General features: G+C 44.5%; 1 protein-coding gene across 1 annotated transcript; it reads right to left on the bottom strand.

Annotated features, from left to right (window-relative positions):
• Nucleotides 1-19,345: 19,345 nt before the first annotated feature.
• Nucleotides 19,346-19,805, bottom strand: LOC101602005 (eukaryotic translation initiation factor 1-like). The gene has a single exon (XM_045141790.1). The coding sequence runs from the start codon at nucleotides 19,690-19,692 to the stop codon at nucleotides 19,351-19,353; it is 342 nt and encodes a 113-aa protein (XP_044997725.1). The 5' UTR covers nucleotides 19,693-19,805; the 3' UTR covers nucleotides 19,346-19,350.
• Nucleotides 19,806-20,791: the final 986 nt, after the last annotated feature.

Raw genomic sequence — 20,791 nt, 5'->3', positions numbered from 1 at the left:
TGACTGTACCCCTCTATCAGGACATTTTTGTCTGCACGTGATCAAAATGGCAAATAAAAGACCTTGGCTCATGAGCAATGTACTAGCCTGTCCAGAGGTGGCCAGCTCAGAAGCCCAGCAGAGGAGGGACAGTGAGCTGGCTTTCCAGCTACTCTCCCGGCTTCCACCTTGTGATAACTGCCGTGGCTCCAACTGGAGGCAGAAGCCCCTGTATTAGGCCTTAATATGGCAACCAACAGGAGTGTCAGGACAGCAGTGGGGTTGAACAAGAGAGCATTTATTTTTCTCTCCCTTTAGAGTCCAAGGCCAGTGCGGTGTTAACATGGGATCTAGGAGTGTTAGGACTGGGCATCTCGTTGTCCTTACCTGCAAGGAAGGAGACGGCTACCATGGTATAAGTACTCCGGTCATCAAAAGGAGTGAGAAGGCACCTTGTTTTGTGAGTTCAGCTGCTGAATCATGTGCTAGAACCCCGCTACGTGACCAAACCTAGCTGCAAGGAATGCTGGAGGTTCAGTCTTGGCCTAAACACGCTTTTGCTATGCAAATAGGAGAAAACAGATATTTGGGGACAATGAACCACCTTTTGCTCTTTAGTGAGAAAAAGATCCCACACAACTGACTAAGACAGTGGAGCATGGGATTGGGTGTGGAATCACCTCGCAGACCCGGCCTCTCGTGCATACCCTTTGAATAACCTTGGCTGCCCCTCACAGGTCCCCTGACATCTCACTGGTGAAAATTCATGCCATGCCACTTCTTTGCCTGTGGTACAGCCTGGTAACCAGGACATAATCTGCTGTGTGAAAGACGTGACTGATGGCTGGTGCATGGACCGCTAAAAGTGCGTGTTAGATGACGGAGGATGGAAAGCAGCGTCATTGTTCCATTTATTTATTTACTTATTTCTTTATTCCGCTTGTGGGGAAAAAGGGAAATGAGAGCTCCTAAGCCAGGTCAACTCCAGGACTGAACAACCAATGAGTGGGAAGGGCTGGGATGTGGCTGGATCTCATAGGCCACATAGGCCTCTCTCTGCTCTCCCTGCCGGCTGTTCTTTCTATCTACTGAAGGTTGGTGAAGGACCCCAGCCTCACCACAAACGCTAATCCCCAGGCAGAAACACTTCCTGGTTTCCAGCCTGGGAAACCTGTGGAAGAAGCTTATGGTCCCTCCTGCTGGGATCAAAGACCAGCCCCCAACAAACCAATAGTGACCTCAGAGGTGGGGCCAACAAACATTTAGAAGTGGTCTGGGAGAGGGCAGTACCCAGAAGTGGGCAGGGCACAGGGACTGGAAGAGGCTAGGAGGGAGGCTCAGCTCTTCACTAAGACCAGGCTGGTCTGGGCAAGTGGCTTTTTGGTGAGAAGAGATGGCCAGCCCTAGAAAGCATCGGGCCCAGGAGGAACTGCCCTGGCTAAATGGCGTGGCTCGGTGTTTTGATGTTTTCCAGGACAAATATTGTATTAGTGCGCCAGGCTCCAAACTGCCTGAGGAACCCTGCAGCCCAGTGGCAGTGACGGACACTGAGTATTTTGCTTTCCAGCTCCACACGATGGTACTGGCAGTAACGACAGGGGCTATTCGTAACAGCGAGTACATTCAGGTTTAGCAGGGTTACCATGTGAGCCTGGTTTCATGCTGGACAGGTCCTTGCTGAGATGTGACTGGAACTAGGGACCCCTAGGGAAGGCCTACAGCAGGGCAAGGCTGGACTCAAGTAGGAGCCCTCCTGCTCCTCGAGGCTCAGTCGCCCCCCTCTCTGACCCGCAGGGTCTACACAGCACCTGGCTTCTATCAGAGTGGCTGTGACTATGTCCTGTGAGGAGGGATGGGGTGAGGCAGTTTCTGGGAGTGGGAGGAGGAGGGTCAGGAGGAGAGCCCCAGAGAGGTACAGGTGTCCCCTGGGAGCCCACCTGCTATGGCTTTTCAAGTCAGCCTGTGACCTCTCCCTCAGTCCTGGCTGCCAGAGGAGGAGGGTGCAGGGAAGTGGGGAGGACCATGGCCATCCCTCCACCAGCCCCAGAGCTTCTTGTCTGACTTGATATTGAGAGCCCCTCCTTCCCACTGTTCAGAAGCAACAGCTGGGAACTTCCCAGAGCTTTCTGGGTAGGTCTGTTGGACCGCATAGTGTCCACACCATAGAACGACTCCTGGTACCTGTCAAAATAGCAGTTCCCAGAACCTCACGCTGCTTATGTTTTGATTTTGTAGGTCAAGGCTGGGCTTGAAGCCTGCACGTTACCACCATCTCGAATGATGTGTGGGACACTGAGCTTGGGAGTGACATAGCCACTGAGGTTAAAGGAGTGCTGGGAATCCTTCAGCGGCTTAGATACTGAGTAGCCTCAGGAAAATAGCCTCTCTGATCCCCTGGAGCCACAATGGAGGCAGCTCAGTACCTCCCTCAGAGTGTCATTGTGAAGCCAGACTACAAGCAGGGCCAGTAACTTAGCTGAAAGCACTGACTGCTGTACCCTCTGTGATTATCATATCCTAGCCATCTTTGCCTGCTACAGGGAAAGTGTATGGCTTGAAGGATGGAGGTGGGAGCCCACAGGGCTCTTGACCATTCCCCCAGCTTACTTCCTCAGGTCCAAGGGTAAAACATGAGGTCTGTGTACCCCTCCAGCTTGCTGGCCATGCTCAGCACTCAACACCCTCCGCCCCAGGGCCCCATAGGGCAGCCATGTTTGCTCCTCCCATCAGGATTGTGGGGGTTTGAGTGTCAAACTGCCCCAGAGCCTCAAGTGTCTGTGATTAAACTTCGTCTCCAGCTGGTGGAGCCTTGCTGGAGGAGGCGTGTCACTGGGGGCGGGCCTTGAAGATTATGATACTAGTTCAGTCTAACTGGGTGTTGAGAACCGGCTCACTCCAGCAATTTGCCAAGGTGCAATGTAGAGAGAAGGAAGACAACTGAGCTCAACTAGCAGGCGCAGCCAGGCAAAGGCGCTGAGTCTTCCTGGAACCTTTTTATATGTAGGCTGCTACCAGAAGGGTTGTCCACTCTGGGGAAGGTCCTCCTCTTCCAGCTTGGCCTTCCTGGACATGTCCTCATAGACTCACCCAGGACTGTCTCTTCCTTCATTCCTAGTCTGATTAAGTTGATAATAGAAATTAACTGTCACAGTAACTCAGGGAGGATGGAAACTCACAGGACCAATGTGCATGCCACGCCTCAGGAAAGCGGGAGATATCAGGGTGGTCCTGAACCTCATGACCAGTGAGGGTTTCAGCCTCAAGCAAATTCCTCCACTTCTCTGTGTTTCAGTTTCCTCGTCTGCAAAATGGGATAATAATCATTGTTACCTCCTAGTCATTCAGTGGACTGAGCAAGCCACTGTGTGCAGAGCAGGCTCCTGGCTGGGGCCTTGGGAAGGGCTGGTTCTCACCGCAATAACCCGTCCTCTCTTTCCTTCTTCGTAGTCAAGGTCAGCTGTCGTAATCAGTGGAACACAGACATTATTAACCTTGGCTATCTAAAGTAAAATCACCTGGCCAGCAGATACGAGGGTCTGGTCAGTAATCCCTCCTTTTTTATGGGGACATAGGTAGGTAAACAAAGACACAAGGAGGTTTTCTTCAGTGTTGCTCCTTAACAGCCAGAAAACTAGCTGGGAGTGTCTGAGAGGATAGAGAGATATTTGCATTTTATGTTCTCACCATATGCATGCATTCATTCTGTGAGAAAGAAAACAGTTTAATGGAACAATTTAAAAACAAATTAATGAAGGCGTGCACACAGAGGCAGGGAACTTAGTGTGTACGCTTCTGTGGCAGCAGACGGCCTCCACGCCCTGCGCACCGTCAAAACAGATCACCACGGAATAGACTCAGTATGATCTGGATTTTGTAAAGGGGGAAAAATTGATTTGAAGTGAGTGGGGGTTGGGGTTGCAGTAAGAAAAAGTTGAGCTGGGCTCATGCTAAGTCATTAACAATGCCTGCCTGCCTCTGGTTAATGAAGATAGGAGGCAACGGAAAATTCCACCCTCCTGCGCCTGCGCCCTGTGAGGTTCTTTTGACAACAAGCATGGGACTCTGATAAAGAGAAGAGCTGTGGAGGAAACCCTCAACAGACGCGATGGTTTTATTCCCAAGAGGAAGAAAGATTGGGGACACATACTGCGACATCCTCACCTGGGCTCTGACCGTGGCTGGGCCTTCCAATCTAGGCAGCCTCTGCTTGGTGTCCCGGAAGGCTGGGCTCCAGTTACCCTGAGCAAGAAGCCAGCCAGATGCTGGGGTCAAGAAAACCTGATGCTTAGTTTGCCCCACAGAATGTTCTGGGACTGGGAGCAGCCAAGGCCCAAGCAACAGGTGACAAAATTAGGGCATTGGAGAGTCTTTTCCAGCAGTGTGCTTGGTCTGTCACTCATCATTCCTCCTCACACGTGTCCAGACCCCCCCCAGAGCTGAGGTGTGAACTCTCCTAAGCTTCCATGGCTTGACCTCCACCTTCTGTGTGGACACCTTGATTTCATGTGAGAGATAAGGAAGTACTTTTAATACTCAAAGGGGACCCCATTTTCTGTAACCTACATACATATCTTTTTAAAATTTGTATATTTATTTTTTTAGTTTAATTTTATATATATTACAACAGGCTACATCTATATCTTTAAAAATTTTTAAACCTATTTACAGATTCAATGCATGTACGCACGCAGGTGTGTGTGTGTACACGTGCATGCCGCGATGCTTGTGCGAAGGTCAGGACAGTTTTGCAGTCGGTCCTTGCCTTCACCTCACTTCAGGGCAGGCTTTCTTTGTTGTTCTCCACTGCTTTTGCGAGCTTCCGGAAAATGGTCTTGTCCTTGCCTCCCTCATCACAGGCATGCTGGGAGATGACAGAAGCTCACCACCATAGCTTCTGGTTATTTTTGACATGGGGGTGTGGGGATCAAAACTCAGGTACTCAGAGTTGTAGCACGCGTACTTTATCCACTGAGCCATGTCTCCAAGCCACCCTTTTAAATTAACGAATGAAAGAACATGACTGAGTACCTTGTGCAGTGCAGTAGGCTAGGCAGTGACTTAAACACAGTCTACCTGTCTTTATTTTTATTTCATGACTACTTCTTTTGAATACTTTTGTTTCTTTATTTGCAAGAAGAGAGAGACAGACAGGGAGAATCGGTGCACCAGGATCTCCAGCCACTGCAAACAAACTCCAAATGCACGGAGTTCCACTTTGTGCATCTGGCTTTAAGTGGTTACTTGGAAATTGAACTCGGGTCATTAGGCTTTGCAGGCAAGTGCCTTAACGGCTATGCCATCTCTCCAGCACTGCCTGCATTTATTTTTGAGGTAGGGTCACAAGTAGCCCATGTTGTCCTCAAACTTGCTGTGCACCCAAGGATAAGCTTGAACTCCCGTTCCTTCTGCTTCCTCCTTCAGAGTGCTGGAACGACAGACACGTACTACTACACCGCTACACCGAGTTTACAAGGTTCTGGGAAAGGGACCAGGGCCTCTCCCATGCTTGGCAAGCATTCTTCCAAGTGAGCTGCATCCCCCGCCCCTCCCGTCCTTTTTATAAATACCTGTATACGTTTAACTCCAACTGTGCCAACAGAGGAAACATAAAGAATGTCTGTAAAATAAAATCTTCACTTGAACATGGCCAAGCCCTACCCGGCAGCCCCAGGAGAGGTGGCGAAGTAAGCCAGGGGCTCACGGCCTCCGCGGGCCACAGTGAAGCCGCTGCAACCGCGCAGCAAGTGCGGATGGGCGTCGGGTGCCACGGCCAGCTGTGCGCCAGTCTCGGCTCGCTCAGAATCGGACTCAGTTTAGACTTCAGACATCACTGCGTTTGGTCCAGAGCCGCCCCGTGGAGAATGCAGTGTGTGTTTAGACTGCAGTGTCTTCATGTTTACACAGAAAGTACCTGGTTACTGTCTAGACTCAGGTAATGGTGAGCAGCATTTCTTCCCTCCATGAATGCCCAGCAGGGTTGGGAGACACCATGTGGACTGGACAATTCCTTAGTGGGTAGGACTGTCCCACTCTGCTCATTACCTGTCCCCTGACTAAATGCAGTCATTAAAAAAAAAAAAGCCAGGAGCAGGGCATAATGGCACATGGCTTTAGTTCCAGCACTTGGTAGGCAGAGGTAGGAGGATTGGGTGAGTTCAAGGCCACTTGAGACTACATAGTGAATTCCAGGTCAGCCGGGACTAGAGCAAGACCCTACCTTGAAAAATCAAAAGCAAAACAAAACAAAAATCCAGACATAGCACATGCCTTTAATCCTCCACTGAGGATCCACAGGTAGGAGGATTGCTGTGAGTTTGAGGCCAGCCTGAGACTACATAGTGAACTCCCGATCAGCCTGGGCTACAGCGAGACTCTACCTCAAAAAGCCAAAAACCAAAACAAACAGCAACGACAAAAACCCCTCCAGAGATGGCTTTGCAGTTAAGGCACTTGCCTGCAAAGTTGGGGAACTAGGTTGAGTCCCCAGGAACCACGTAAACCAAAAAGGTGGTGCACGTGTCTGGAATTTGTTTGCAGTGGCTGGAGGCCCTGGCATGCCCATTCTCTATCTGCTTCTCTCTCTGCTTCTTTTCCTCTCTCTCAAATAAATAAATAAATATAAATAAAATAGTTTAAAAATATTATTATATAAAACTTATTTTATATATTATATATAATATATTATTATATAAAATTATTATTGGGAACTAGGGAGATTTCTAAGTGGGTAAAGTGTTTGCTGTAGAAGCATGAGGGCCTGAGTTCGGATCCCCAGCATGCACATAAAAGCCAGGCCTAATCGTATGCACCTGTAATCCCAGCCTGAGGAGCAGGAGACAGGGGGATGCCTGGGGCTTACTGGCCAGATAGCCTAGCTGCACTGATGAACTCTGGGTTTAGTGGGGAACCCTGCCTCAAAATTAAGGTGGTTGCTGGGCATGATGGTGCATATCTATAATTTCAGCACTGGGGAGTCTAGCTTGGGCTACAGAGTGAGTTCTAGATTGCGTGGATTAAAGTGAGGCCCTGCCTCAGACTACCATAAACAAAAGCCAAGTCTTCCACTTAAGATGGCAGAATAGGAGCCTCGCCAAAGAAACCTGGGAGAAAAGAGGCAAAGTAAAGAACAAGACACTCTTACCAGAAAGTGAAGGCTTGCGAAGAATTATTAACCCACACAAGACCTCTGCAGAGAAGGAGCTTCCAGCAGGTCATGGAGCATGAGGCTCCAGCCAGCAACCCCTGAGAAGCCCTTCTACCCAGCCAGCCATGCAGGAGCCAGTGAGAGCAGAGCGACAGGGAAGGGATTCTCCACGGGCTGTGCAAAATCAACATACCCGAAGAAGGAAAGGGGACCAGCTGAGCAGCTCCAGAACAAGTTCAGAGAACATTCCACAGCCTCCTTTCCCCACATGCCAGTACCAGGAACCACTGGAGATCCCATCAGACCGGGGGATCGGAGCCACCTCTTCCTGCCACAGCATCCAGCACAGCTGACCTGAAGGGCAGATCTGCTGACCTCACCAGCTGAGCAGAGCTCACAGTGCACCAAAGAGAACCAGCTTCACGCTCAATGTAGGTGCGATAGGTCACCCCAAAATATAACTGGGCTGCTCTACACTGGGGCAATACATGCCCCAAAGTCAGGTATATAGGCAAAACTGGGAGTGCTAACTGCTCCAATAATGATCTTCCATATCAGAGCAGGTGGCAAACTAAAAAGTATCCCATGGAAAGAAAGAATTCAAAACCTAACCCATTAAGATAAAAATACTTATGTGTTAGATTTTATTGATGTACTTTTAGTTGACTTTGCCATTCTTTTTAAATATTTTTATTTGAGAGAGAAAGAGGCAGATAGATAAGAGATAGATAGATAGATAATAGAGATAGATAGATAGATAATAGATATAGATAGATAATAGAGGTAGATAGATAGATAATAGAGAGAGATAGATAGATAGGTAGATAGAGATAGATAGATAGATAGATAGATAGATAGATAGATAGATAGATAGATAGATAATAGATAGAGATAGATAGATAGGTAGATAGATAGATAGATAGGTAGGTAGGTAGATAGATAGATAGATAGATAGATAGATAGATAGATAGATAGATAGAAGATAGATAGATAGATAGATAATGGATAGAGTATGGGCATGCCAAGGCCTTCTGCCACTATAAACAAATTCCAATACATGTGCTACTTTATCTATCTTGCTTTACATGGGAACTGGGGAATCAAACTTGGGCCATCAGACTTTGTATGCAAGCATATTTTCTCTCCAGCCTATCTTTGCATTTTTAAGTAAGTTGGGTGTTAGGGTTAACTTTTGTCACTGGATATTTCTTAGCTTATACTGCTCGCCCCCCTTACCAGGGCAGGGTCTTACTATACCCTAGGAATCTCAGCCTCCCAAATGTCACAATGAAGGGGTGGGTCACCATGCCCACACAGCTTCGGGGCCTTTGTTTTGTTAGTTTGTTGGCTTGTTTAATCCCCACTCATGCATAAATACTCCATGTTGGTTTTGTTTGTGTTTGTGTGTTGCTCAGTTGGATTTTAGGTTTGTTTTGTGTTTTTCTCTGCCCAGCCTACTATTGGAATCTCTCTATTATCCTTCCCAAGCACAACTTGTTTACTTTCCCTCAGTTCCTAACCTCTTCTTCACATGCTTTCTTCCTTAGCCCCTTCCTCTTCACTATCCATAAGTACAACCTTTCATAGTCCCAATAACCTCTAAAATCTGTGGAACCTAACAGTATCCCAACTTCCCTTTCTCAGATACCTGTACCACCTCCACCTTTTTCAAAGTTAAGACTATTCCTCATACTAACCCACTCTACTCTGTTCCCACTTCTAAGCAACCAAAGCCCAGCATATTTCTACCAGCCTTGTCTGTTTACCCACCAGCAATTGCTCAAGTCAAAAGGAACATTATTGTTAACTTGGTACTAGGACATTTGCGTAGCAGGCATATCCAGCAGATTGGGTCACTCCTACCATTACTCTGGGAGTAATATAGAAGCCACATTTGGTACTTTGAGCTACTACCCTAACAATATAATTTCTGATCTACACATCTAAGAATACAGCTTGTGGCGATTTGAGGTAGGTGTTCCCCATAAACCTGTGTGTTTTGAAAGCTTGGTTACAAGCTGATGTTAACTTGGGAGGTGGAGCCTTGCTGGAGGAAGAGTCTTGTTGGGGACAGGCTTAGGAATATTATAGCAGCTCCCCCTTGCCAGAGCTTGGCTCAGTCTTCCGCTGCTCTTTTCCACCTGCTGTAGCAAGGAGGTGTCCGGCTCACGCCAGACTTCCCCTGCCATTATGAAGCTTCTCCTTGAGACTGTTAGCCAACAGAAACACCTTTCCTCTCATCAGCTGCTCTAGATCAGATGTATTGTCTGAGAAGGTAACTTTGAATGAGAAGGTAACTGCAGCACAGCTGATAACTAGGTAACACAAGCATTGAAATAACTCAAGATGGAAAAATCTCTACCCAATAATATAAGAAACACAAAACATTAAGACAATATAATTTCTCCAAAAATTAAAAATCCAATAATGACCTTCTGTGAGACTGAATTAGATGAAATGCCAGGCAGAGAATTCAAAAGAATGATTTTTTTTTACATATGCTAAAAGAAATCATAGATTAGATAAAAGGAATCAAAGAAGCAACTCCTGAGGAATCCCAAGAGACCACAGGAAATTAGCTTAACAAATACAGAGCTCAAAACAAGACATGAGTAAATAAATAGGAATACTGAAGAAATACTAATTTGAAATACTACAACTGAAAATCACAGTAAGTCAAAAAAAAAAAAAACAAAAAACAACAACTCAGTAGAAAGTCTCACCAAATAAAAATGGATCAAGGAGAAGACAGAATATTGGGTATTGAAGACAAGGTGGCAAACCTAGAACATTCCAACAGAGAGAAAGACAGACTAATAATATACATAAGTGGGAATTTGAGGACATTCAAGAAAAAGAATGAGATTAAACTTAAGAATTTGGGGCACAAAAGAAGAAGGAGGAGGAAGAAGAGAAAGAGGAGAAGGAGAATTTCAGTCTAAGGGCATAATAAGTATTTTCAACAAAATCATAGAAGAAAATTTCCCCCAAATAGGGAAAGAGATGCCAGTACAGATATGGGAGTCATTTAGGACACCAAACACACAAGACCAGAAAATAACCTCTCCTCGCCATATTATAAAGTACTAAACATGCAGACCAAAGAAAACATATTGAATGCAGCAAGAGAGAACCACCTGGTCACTTATTCAGGCAAACCCACCAGGCTAACAACAGATCACTCAGTACAAACATTATAAGCCAGCAGAGATTGGAACGATGGATTCCAAGTTATGAAAGACAACTGCCAACCCAGACTACTATATTCTGCAAAGCTCTGCCATAAATGAAGGATAAATAAAAGCTTTCTATGAGAAAAACATGCTAAAGCAATATATAACCACTAAGCCAGCTCTGCAGAAAACACTTGAAGGGATCCTTTAGACTGAAGAGAAGGAAAAGCACATACATGAGACCACAGGAAAGAGTAACCCATGTTTGAATAATAGTTAATGCAAGTGAGCAACAGAAAAATAGCAAACACTAAAAAATCAAGAAGAATTGCAGGAATAAATACACACCTTTCATTAATATATTAATATCAGTGATCTAAATGCCCCAATCAAAAAAACACAGACATGTAGACTGAATTGAAAGATGGGATGCTTCTTGGAGGTCTGTGGCCTCCAAGAAACTCACTTTTCCATAAAAGATACCTGTGGTATCTACTTGTAATTTGAATGTATGTGTTCAGATTAGACTTGTAACTTGGGTTTCCAGCTACGTGACTGGAGGAGGTGTCATTGGGGGCGGATCCTTGATTCCAGCCCTAAGGTGTCACTGGGGATAGATGGGAATACCGGCCCAAAGGTGTACAGAGAAGTTTGGGGCTCAGGCAGGTTTTGTGGGTGCTGTTGTTGATGCTTACTGATGGTGCTGGCTGTTTGGTGGTATCTCTCTGCTTGGACTTATGAAGGGGAGCCAGCTTCTGCCATTGATCAAACTTCCCATAGGATATGTAAGATGAAATAAATCCTGTTCCTCTGCCAAACCGTATCTGTTTGGAAATTCATTCCAGCAATGTGAAGCTGTCTACTATACTACCTTAGGGTAAAAGAATGGAAAAATGAATTTCAAGCAAAGGGGCCTAGGAAACAAGCAGGTATTGCTGCTCTAATATCTGAGAGGATAGACTTCAAACCAACATCAGTTAGAAGGGAAAACAAAGTCACTTTGTACTGATTAAGGGAAAAATCCAACAAGAGGACATTACAATTCTAAACACACGTATGCACCAAAAATGAGTGTACCCAATTGTTCTTTTCTTGTGGTGGCTAGAGGCCCTGGCACAGCCTTTCTCCCTCCCCCACCCCTCTTGCTTTCTGCATGTGTGTGTGTGTCTATATGTGTCTTTCTCTCTCTCTTTAAAATAAATAAATAAATAATAATAAATGAAAAATATAAAAAATCAAAAGGGCACACCTTAAAAACATATACTCCACAAAGTTGGAAAATCTAAAAGAAATGGATGAATTCCTGGATATATATGACCTAGCAAAATTAAAACAATATGTGATAAACTATCAAAACAGGCCTATAACAAGCAATGAGATAAAAGCAGTTATTAAAACATCTCCCAACAAAAAACTCCAGATCCAGATGTATTCACTGAATTCTACCAGACCTTCACTGAAGATCTAACAGCAATGCTTCTCAAACTTTTCCATAAAATAGAAAAGGAAGGAATGCTATCCAACTCCTAGCATTAACCTGATACCAAAACCAGATAAAGACAAAATAAAAAGGAAAATTGCAGACCAGTCTCCCTCATGAACATAGATGTAAAGTTTTTCAACAAAATACTGACAGAGTACAGGAACACATCAAAAAGATCACTTACCCTGAGCAAGTAGGCTTTATCCCAGAGATGCAAGGATTATTAACATATATTAGTTGATAAATGTAATACACCATATAAATGGACCGAAGGACAAAGATCACATGATCATCTCATTAGATGCAGAAAAGACATTTGACACAATCCAACATCGCTTCATGATAAAAGTCCTAAAGAAAATGGGAATAGAAGGAACATATCTTAACATAACAAAGGCTATTTATGATAAACATATACCCAACATTATACTAAATAGGGAAAAACTTGAATCTTTTCCACCAAAATCAGGGATTAGACAAGAGTGTCCACTGCCCCCACTTTTATTTAACATAGTACTGGAAGTCTTGGCTATAGCAATAATTGTCATTATTTGCAGATGATATGATTCTATATATAAGGGACCCTAAATACTCAACTAGAAAAAATGTTAAAACTGATTAATGCTTTCAGCAAAGTAGCAGGATACAAAATTAATATATAGAAATGAGTGGGCTTCCTATATTGTAGTAGCAAAAGTGCTGAGGATAAAATTAGAGAATGACTCTGATTCATAATTGACTCAAAAACAAAGCACCTTGGAATAAACCTAACCAGGGAAGTGAAGGATCTCTACAATGAAAACTTTAAAACACTCAAGAGAGAAATGAAGAATACACTAGGAAATGGAAAGACATCCTACTTTGATGGACTGGAAGAATCCATATTGTGAAAATTTCTAAGCAGTCTACACATTAATGCAATCTTCATCAAGATCCCAATAGCATTCTTCACTGAAATAGAAAAAAAAATCTCAAAATTTATTTGGAAGCACAAAAATACCTCACATAGCCAAAGCAATTCTGAGCAACAAAAATAAGGCTGGTGGTAAACAGGATGGATGGATAGGTAGATAGATAGATAGATAGATAGATAGATAGATAGATAGATAGATAGATAGATGGATAGAAGATAGATCCTTATTTTTCTTGGTGCACAAGAATCAAGTCCAAATAGATCAAAGACCTCAATATCAGACCTGAAACTTTGAAACTTATAGAGGAAAATGTAGAGGAAACTCTTCAGCATATGGGCACTGGCAAGGAGTTTTTGAATAGCACCTTAGTTGCTCAGGACTAGCACAACTAATCTACCATTGGGACCTCATGAAGTTAAAAGGCTTTTGTACAGCAACGGACACTATGAACAGAGAAAGAGGAAGCCTACAGAATGGGAGAAAAATCTTTCTCAGCTATATATCTAACAGAGGATTAATATCTAGGATATACAAAGAACTCTAAAAAACTAAATAATAGCCAGGCGTGGTGGCTCATGCCTTTAGTCCCAGCACTTGGGAGGCAAAGGTAGGAAGATCCCTGTGAGGTCAAGGCCACCTTGAGACTACTGAGTGAATTCTAAATAGCCTGGGCTAGAGGAAGACTCTACAGTGAAAATAAATAAATAAATAAAAAATGGGCTATGGAACTGAATAGAGAGCTCATAAAAGAAGAAATACAAATGTCCCTTACACATCCAAAAACATGTTCTACATCCTTAGATATCCATGAAATGCAAATTAAAACTACTTTGAGATTCCATCTCACTCCTGTCAGAATGGCTATCGTCAAGAAACCAAATGAGGGCTAACGAGATGGCTTAGCAGTTAAGGTGCTTGCCTGCAAAACCCAAAGACCTAGGTTTAATTCTCCAGGTCGCATGTAAGCCAGATGCATATGGGGGCACATGTGTCTGGAGTTTGTTTGCAGTGGCTAGAGGCCCTGGTGTGCCCATTCTCTCTTTCTTTCTTTCTCAAATAAATGAATAAATTTTATAAAAAGAAATCAAATGACAAATGTTGGCAATGTTGTGTAGAAAGAGGAAGCCTTCTCCATTGCTGGTAGGAATGCAAACTGGTACAGCCATCGTGGAAGTCAGATTGGATTTTTCTGAGACAGCTAAAAATAGATTTTCCATTGACCCAGCTATAACACGCCTTGGCATATACCCTAAGGACTCTAGTCATTAATATAGAGATAATTACTCATCCATGTTTATTGCTGCTCTATTCACAATAGCTAGGAAATAGAAACTGCTTAGATTCCCTTCAACTGAGGAATGGATAATGAAGATACAGTGAAGTTCTATTCAGCAGTAAAGAAAAATGAAATTTGCAGGTAAATGGATGAATCTAGAAAACATCATACTAAGTGATGTAACCCAGGCTCAGAAAGTCAAACACCACATGCTCTTTCTCATATGTGGATCCTAGCTTCAAATGGTTAGATTTGTATGTGAGTCGTAGTAAAGTCAGTAGTAGAGACCAGGGAGTTATAAAGGATCTATGAGAAAGAGAAAAGAGGGGGGCTTAGAGGGCAGGTATAGTAGTAGATATATAAGTAGAGGGCAGAGCACTGGGGATGAAATGGTCTAAGTGGGGTCAGGGAAATGGATGGAGGAGAAGAGGGGGTGGGAGGAGGGTTATTGAAAATGTAAGATGTTATGAATAAGCCATATGGAAACTCTTCACTAGATAATCATATACATGTTAAAAAAGAGTTTATGCAGAAATATCCTGTTGAAATAGATTATATTGTACCCAGAAGCCATAGGTTGCTATTAGAAAAATTTTAGTGCTGGAATACCTTCAAGCAAGTGATTGGCCAGGGAGGCCCTTTATGCCCCTAAAACATTATAGGCCATTGCCAATGCTCTTGGTTGCTCATCAGAACTATATGGTAAGACTCTATTGCTGAAGACTCCATATAGGTGGGCTATAGGCCACTGAGAAATCAAGTTGGAGTGCAGCTGGAAGCCTCCTCCTTATTGACTAGCTTTCAGGATGCTGGAGGGATCTAAGCATTGGGGGAGAAAAGTCAGCAACAGACTTCACCAGCAGTGGACCCTGCAATCTTTAAGGCTGGCCAGTTAGGCCAAATATACCAACTGGTACAATGGTGGCATGTCTGTTATAGGAAAAACCAACTGCTCTCAGATTGGTCTTGAAGCCTACTCCATGGGAGAGAGTTCCTGCCTGGTACTGAAAACTTAATCAAAAGTCGATGATGGGAGGAAAAGATGGCTTAACCACTAAGGCTCTTGCCTGCAAAGCCTAAGAACTCATGTTCCACTCTCCAAGCCCCATGTAAGCCAAATGCAGAGTGATGCAAGCATGCGATGTCACACATGCACACAAGGGGGCGCACACATCTGGAGTTTGATTACAGTGGCTGGAGGCCCTGATGCACCAATTTTTTCTTCCTCTCTCTCTCTCCCTTTCCTCTCTCTTTTATTAAAAAAAAAAAAAAGCCAGTCTATTGGGTTTGCCTCAAAAAAATATTTAAAAAGTCTATGGCTTTGGAGGTCATAAGTCCTAGTGGGAGAAGCTACTACTGTTGTTGGGCTAAAGAGATATATTAGGCCCACCAAACTAAATACTTATGTTTATTCCCATATATTAATGCTACTCTCACTTTTGGTTAGCAAAGCTTCTTTTTCTGATGGTGGTGACTCAAAACTCACCGTGTTGAGAAGAAGTGACAGTGGAGTATTCAGCACTAAGTGAGGCATCTTTATCATACCCTCCAAGGCTCAGGGTCCATTGTGGAAGAGGTGGTAGAAAGACTGTAACAGCCAAAGGAAGGGGAGAAGTGCTTGTAATACTGTCTTGCAGACACAAAGTGGTCTTGATATTCATCAACTCACAGTGGCTGATGCTGCCGACATAAAACCTGCATAATAGGATGGAAAAAAATAACATCAAAATAGGGCTGGAGAGATGGCTTAGCGGTTAAGCGCTTGCCTATGAAGCCTAAGGACTCCAGTTCGAGGCTCGGTTCCCCAGATCCCACGTTAGCCAGATGCACAAGGGGGGGCGCACGCGTCTGGGGTTCGTTTGCAGAGGCTGGAAGCCCTGGCGCGCCCATTCTCTCTCTCTCCCTCTATCTGTCTTTCTCTCTGTGTCTGTCGCTCTCAAACAAATAAATAAATTTAAAAAAGAAACTGTCTTAACAAAAGTGACAGTTAAAAAAAAATAACATCAAAATAGAAGAGAGACTGTTTGTAAAGAAGAAGAAGGAGGGATTTAGTGGAGGGGGCATTCGGTAGGGGAAGATGGGAGAGTGGTGAGAGGGGATTATGATTATTGTATATTGCCTACATTTATGTTCAACTGAAATTGTCAATGAAAATTTAAAAAATTAAAAAGTTAGAGATGAGGAAGACACTTGAAATCAATCTGTGGCTTCCACACACATGTGAATACTTGTGCAGAAACACACACACACATGTACACACCACATACACATGTGTGATAGTTTATATTTTCAACTTCACCAGACCTAGAATCATCTAAGAAACTACCCTCTGAGGGAGGGATTATCTTGACTAGATTAATTGAGGTAGAAAGGCCTATCTTTTTAATATTTTTATTTATTCATTTGCGAGTCAGAGAGGCAGATAGAGAGAGAATGGGCATACCAGGGCCTCCATTTGCTGCAAATGAACTCCAGACACATGCACCACCTTGTGCACCTGGCTTACATGGGTCCTGGGGAATCAAACCTGGGTCCTTTGACTTGCAGGCAAGTGCCTGTCTACTAAGCAATCTCTCCAGTCCTGAAAGACATATCTTAACTGTGGGCAGAGCCATTCCACAGGCTGGAGTCCTAGACTGGTTAAAAAGAAGAAAGCTAGCTCAGCACTGGTATTCATTACTCTGCTTCCTCAATGTGGACTAGATATGTGACCAGCTCTCCTTCAAGCTCCTGTGGCCATGCCTTCCCCACCATGATGGACTGTGACCTCAGAGTATAAGCCAAAATTAATCCTTCCTCCCTTAAACCGATTTTGTTGCGGCAATGAGGAAGGGGACTAATATAGAAAATTGGTATGGACCAATTGCTCTGACCATGTAGTTCAAAGACATTTAGAAATGGCTTTCAGGAAGAATATGGAACTTGGGGCTAGAAAACTTCCCTTGAATATTGTCAGTGGAGCTTAATGGGCCATTCTGTTGGGAGCTTGGAAGACAAGAATGTTTAGAGAAACATGGACAGTGGAGACCCAGCCCCGAGGTTTCAGAGGGAACAAGGACTCTATCAGGAACTTGGCTAGAAGCAGTTCATGGTATGTGCTGTTAAAGAAACTGGCCACATCCTTAAAACAGCCTGAGAATCTGAACGACACTGAACTGGAAATAATGGATTAGTTTGTTTGGCAGAGGAGGTCTCAGAAAATGATGACATTCAGGCTGGTGCTGAGAAAGCAGCTGTAATTGTTAACTAGATCAGGACTATTATTGAAAGTAAACCCCTTGCACTACACTGGGACATTAGGAAAAGGTATCCTTAGGGCAAAACCCACCCATTGGAGATTCCATTCTGTAAAAATCCAAATTCACTTGAAGAAAGAAAAAACTAAATTGAGAGAGTTCCCTTCTCAATTACAACTGCCTAGGAAAATGTTTTGCCAAAGTCAACCTGTACAGCCTGCAACGACTTCCAAAGCTGTTGTCCAAGGGTGCCAGGCTTCATCCCAAGCTGGCAGCAGAACTTGGCAATGTTGTCCGTATGTTGATGGTTTTAGAGGCATGAAAGTTGCATGACTGAGGAGATCGTGACACATTTCTCCACAGTCCCAGAGTGTCCTTGAAGCCAAGGAATGGATAGTAGGGTTGGCATTCCTGCAAGGAAGGCACTGCATGAAGCTTCGAAGATGAACCCTAAGTTTCAATGAAGACCTCAGGATGTTGGAGGTGCCCTAACCATAAAATACCTGCTAAAGAAAGCTGCAGGCTCAGTGTGCAGCCAGCCCTGGACAGAGGCACTAGTGTGACAGCTAGCAGAGCTGAAGGGGTGGACCTACCCAAGCCCTTTGGAGTCTAGATGATACTATCAAGCCATCATGAGTCCCAGGTACTAGATGGGGCCTTGCAAAATTTGGAGTTTGCCCTGCTGTGTTTTGGTCTTGCTTTAGACAGATCATTCCTTGCTAGGTCTCCATTCCACCCCTTTGGATTGTGGATGTATGCTCTGTGCTGATGCATGTTGGAAATACAGACCTTGTTTTTGATGTTATAAAAGCTTACAGTTAGGAGTTTTCCTGAGTCTGAAAAGAGACTCTGAACTTAAACTTTTGAACAGAGATGGAACTGTTAAAGTCTATGGGGATTGTGTGTGGCTTTCTCTCTCTCTCTCTCTCTCTCTCTCTCTCTCTCTCTCTCTCTCTCTCTCTGTGTGTGTGTGTGTGTGTGTGTGTGTGTGTGTGTGTGTAAGAGGGAGAGTATGGGTGTATCTGAGGACAGCTTTCAGGTCAGTCACTTCCAGGTCACTACCTTTCCGCCTGATTTTGAGGAAGAGTTTCTTTGGATTCTCAGTCTGCTCTTGTTCTTTGCTGTCTTTGCCGGGAGCTTCTGGAGCATCCTGTCTCTGCTTCCTGTCTCCCTGTGCTGGGATTACAAATTCCATCCACAGCTTCTGGCTTCTTCATGTGAGGTCTGGAGATTGAATTTGGGGACTCCAGCTTGAGCAACAAATGCCTTATCCACTGAGCAGTCTCTCCAGCCCTGACTGCAGAGACGTTTTAAGTTAGACTGATTTGGTTTGCATTATGAGATGGCCATAAACCTATGGAAACAAGGGCTGTAAGGTTATGACTGGAAAGTGCTATGTTTGGTCAAGTGACAAGGATGGACCTGTGATGGTTAATACTGGTTGTCAGCTAGACAGGACCTAGAATCACTTTGGAAACTAGCCTCTGGACATGGCTGTGAGGAATTATTTACAGTAGATTATCCTCTGGGCATGTCTGTGAGGAATTATCTAGAATAGTGTGGCCTCAGGGCATGACTGTGAGGGTTTATTTAGATTAGGTCAGCCTCTGGGCCTGCCTGTGAGGACCTATCTAGATTATATCAGTCTCTGGGCATGCCCATGAGGGGTTATCTAGATTAGGTTAGGCTCTGGGCATGCCTGTGAGGGGTTATCTTAATTAAGTTATTTGAGATAGGAAGCCCCACCCTAACTGAGTGCAGAACCTTTCCATTGGCTTGGGTCTTGGACTGCTTAGAGGAGAAATCTAGCAGAATACCAACACTCACTGTTCTCTGATTCTCACTGTAGACTGAATGTGACCAGTTGTCTCAAGCTCCTGCCACCATGACTTCTCCACCTTGATGGAGTGTAATCTTGAACTGTCAACTTAAATGAACCCTTCCTCAAACTGATTTTTTTTTTTTTTTTTTGGCATGGCTCTTTTCAGTTTATTGCATGAAGTTACAGTAGTCCAAGTTAAAAGCGGACCCCAGATGGTTACATTATCCAAGCTGTGAGGTTTTGAAACTTGTGACAAGGGACAGAAGGGACATAATACTCATTGCAAGGAAATCCTCACTTATACTTCAGAGAGCCACAAGCACTTAAAAGCCACGAACCTTCAGCTGATCGTCCTTAGCCAGTCCAGTCTCTGTTAGGAACTGGCATATGTTCTTGCGCTGGTCACCCTGTAGCTGAATCACTTCTCCATATTCTCGATGTTCAATTACAGTACCATTGCAGGCAAATTTCTTCTTGAACGCCTTCACTAGTTTCTTTTTATCGTAATCATCAGCGATCCCTTGGACAGTAGTCAGGGTCTTCCTGCCGTTCCTCTGTTGAATTCTTATATGAATATAATCCTCAGTGCCGGCAGGAAGCAGGTCATCACCCTTACTTGCATCAGCAAAGGGGTCGAAAGAGTGGAGGTTCTGGATAGCAGACATACGATACGATTCCTTTTCCTCGGTGGAAACGGCCTGCGGAAGGCGGCTGCGGGAAAAGGCGGGCAGGGGGGACGGAGCGTCGGGAAGCGAGGGGGCTCGAGGGGGAGGCAGCTGAGTCCTCTGTAGCAGCTCACTGACTGGGGCCCTCAAACTGATTTTTGTTAGGTATTTTGTCCCAGCAGTGAGAAAGGTAAAAAATAAACATGTACAACAAACTCCTCAATGGCCATGCCACCTAGATCAGCCCACTAGGCCACCACGTCAACCACATGACATAAGAAACATCTGTGATGTCCCTCAGCATCAAGATCTATAGGCCTCTCAGTGGGCGGTACCACCTCCCCTCCTGCCCTGCCCATCAGGCCCAGCAAGCACTGAAGATACCAGAACATTGACCATCTCCACACAGCATGCCCAGGTCCTGGACACAGGTGTGGGTGGAGCATGGGATTGTGAAGAGGAACGATACTGTGACTGTCTTGACAGAAAGGGAGCGACTCAAAAGAGACACTTGTGCCCCTCTCCTTGTCTACCAGACTATTGAGACAACAGTACCCCCCAAATTGGAATTTCTCATACCAAGGAGAAGGGGAAGGCAAAATCCCAGTGCAAGGCTGAGGAGGACCTGTCACCTGGAAAGAGATTGTCCACAGTGCTGCCAACTTGTCAGAAACCTTGCAGGAGAGCCTGGAGCCCCGAAAATGATGAACCAGCGTTGGATGGAACATTATCTTAACCAGGGCTATTTGACTATCTGTCCCTTTTGTCCCCTGCCCCAAAGATAGACCTGAAGGGGGTCACTGGACCTCTTTATTTGTTGCTCTTTCCAATGTGGCCACAGTGAGTAAAATTCCTGTCTCTGATGTTCATCATGACTTGTCTGTTTAATTGGCATGTTGAGGAGAAGTGGCTGAACCTAGCTTGTTAGAGCTGCCAGGACCCAGGTTCTGACCCTAACGACTATGGCACCAACAGTAACACTATAATTAGACTGTCCTGTTACCCATGCAGGCGGATGAGCAAAGGGATAATGTTCCAGGCATGAAAGCTATATGAGCAAACTCACAGAGCCAAGGCACAGATCCTGAGCAGGCGAGAT

This window comes from Jaculus jaculus, chromosome 1, assembly GCF_020740685.1.
Source record: "Jaculus jaculus isolate mJacJac1 chromosome 1, mJacJac1.mat.Y.cur, whole genome shotgun sequence".
NCBI lineage: Eukaryota > Metazoa > Chordata > Mammalia > Rodentia > Dipodidae > Jaculus > Jaculus jaculus.
The sequence above is the reverse complement of the archived record's forward strand: the minus strand, read 5'-3'. Positions and strand labels throughout refer to the sequence as shown.

Coding starts and splice junctions, on each gene's coding strand:
- LOC101602005 (XM_045141790.1), bottom strand. CDS start 19,692: ATGTCTGCTATCCAGAACCTCCACTCTTTCGACCCCTTTGCTGATGCA.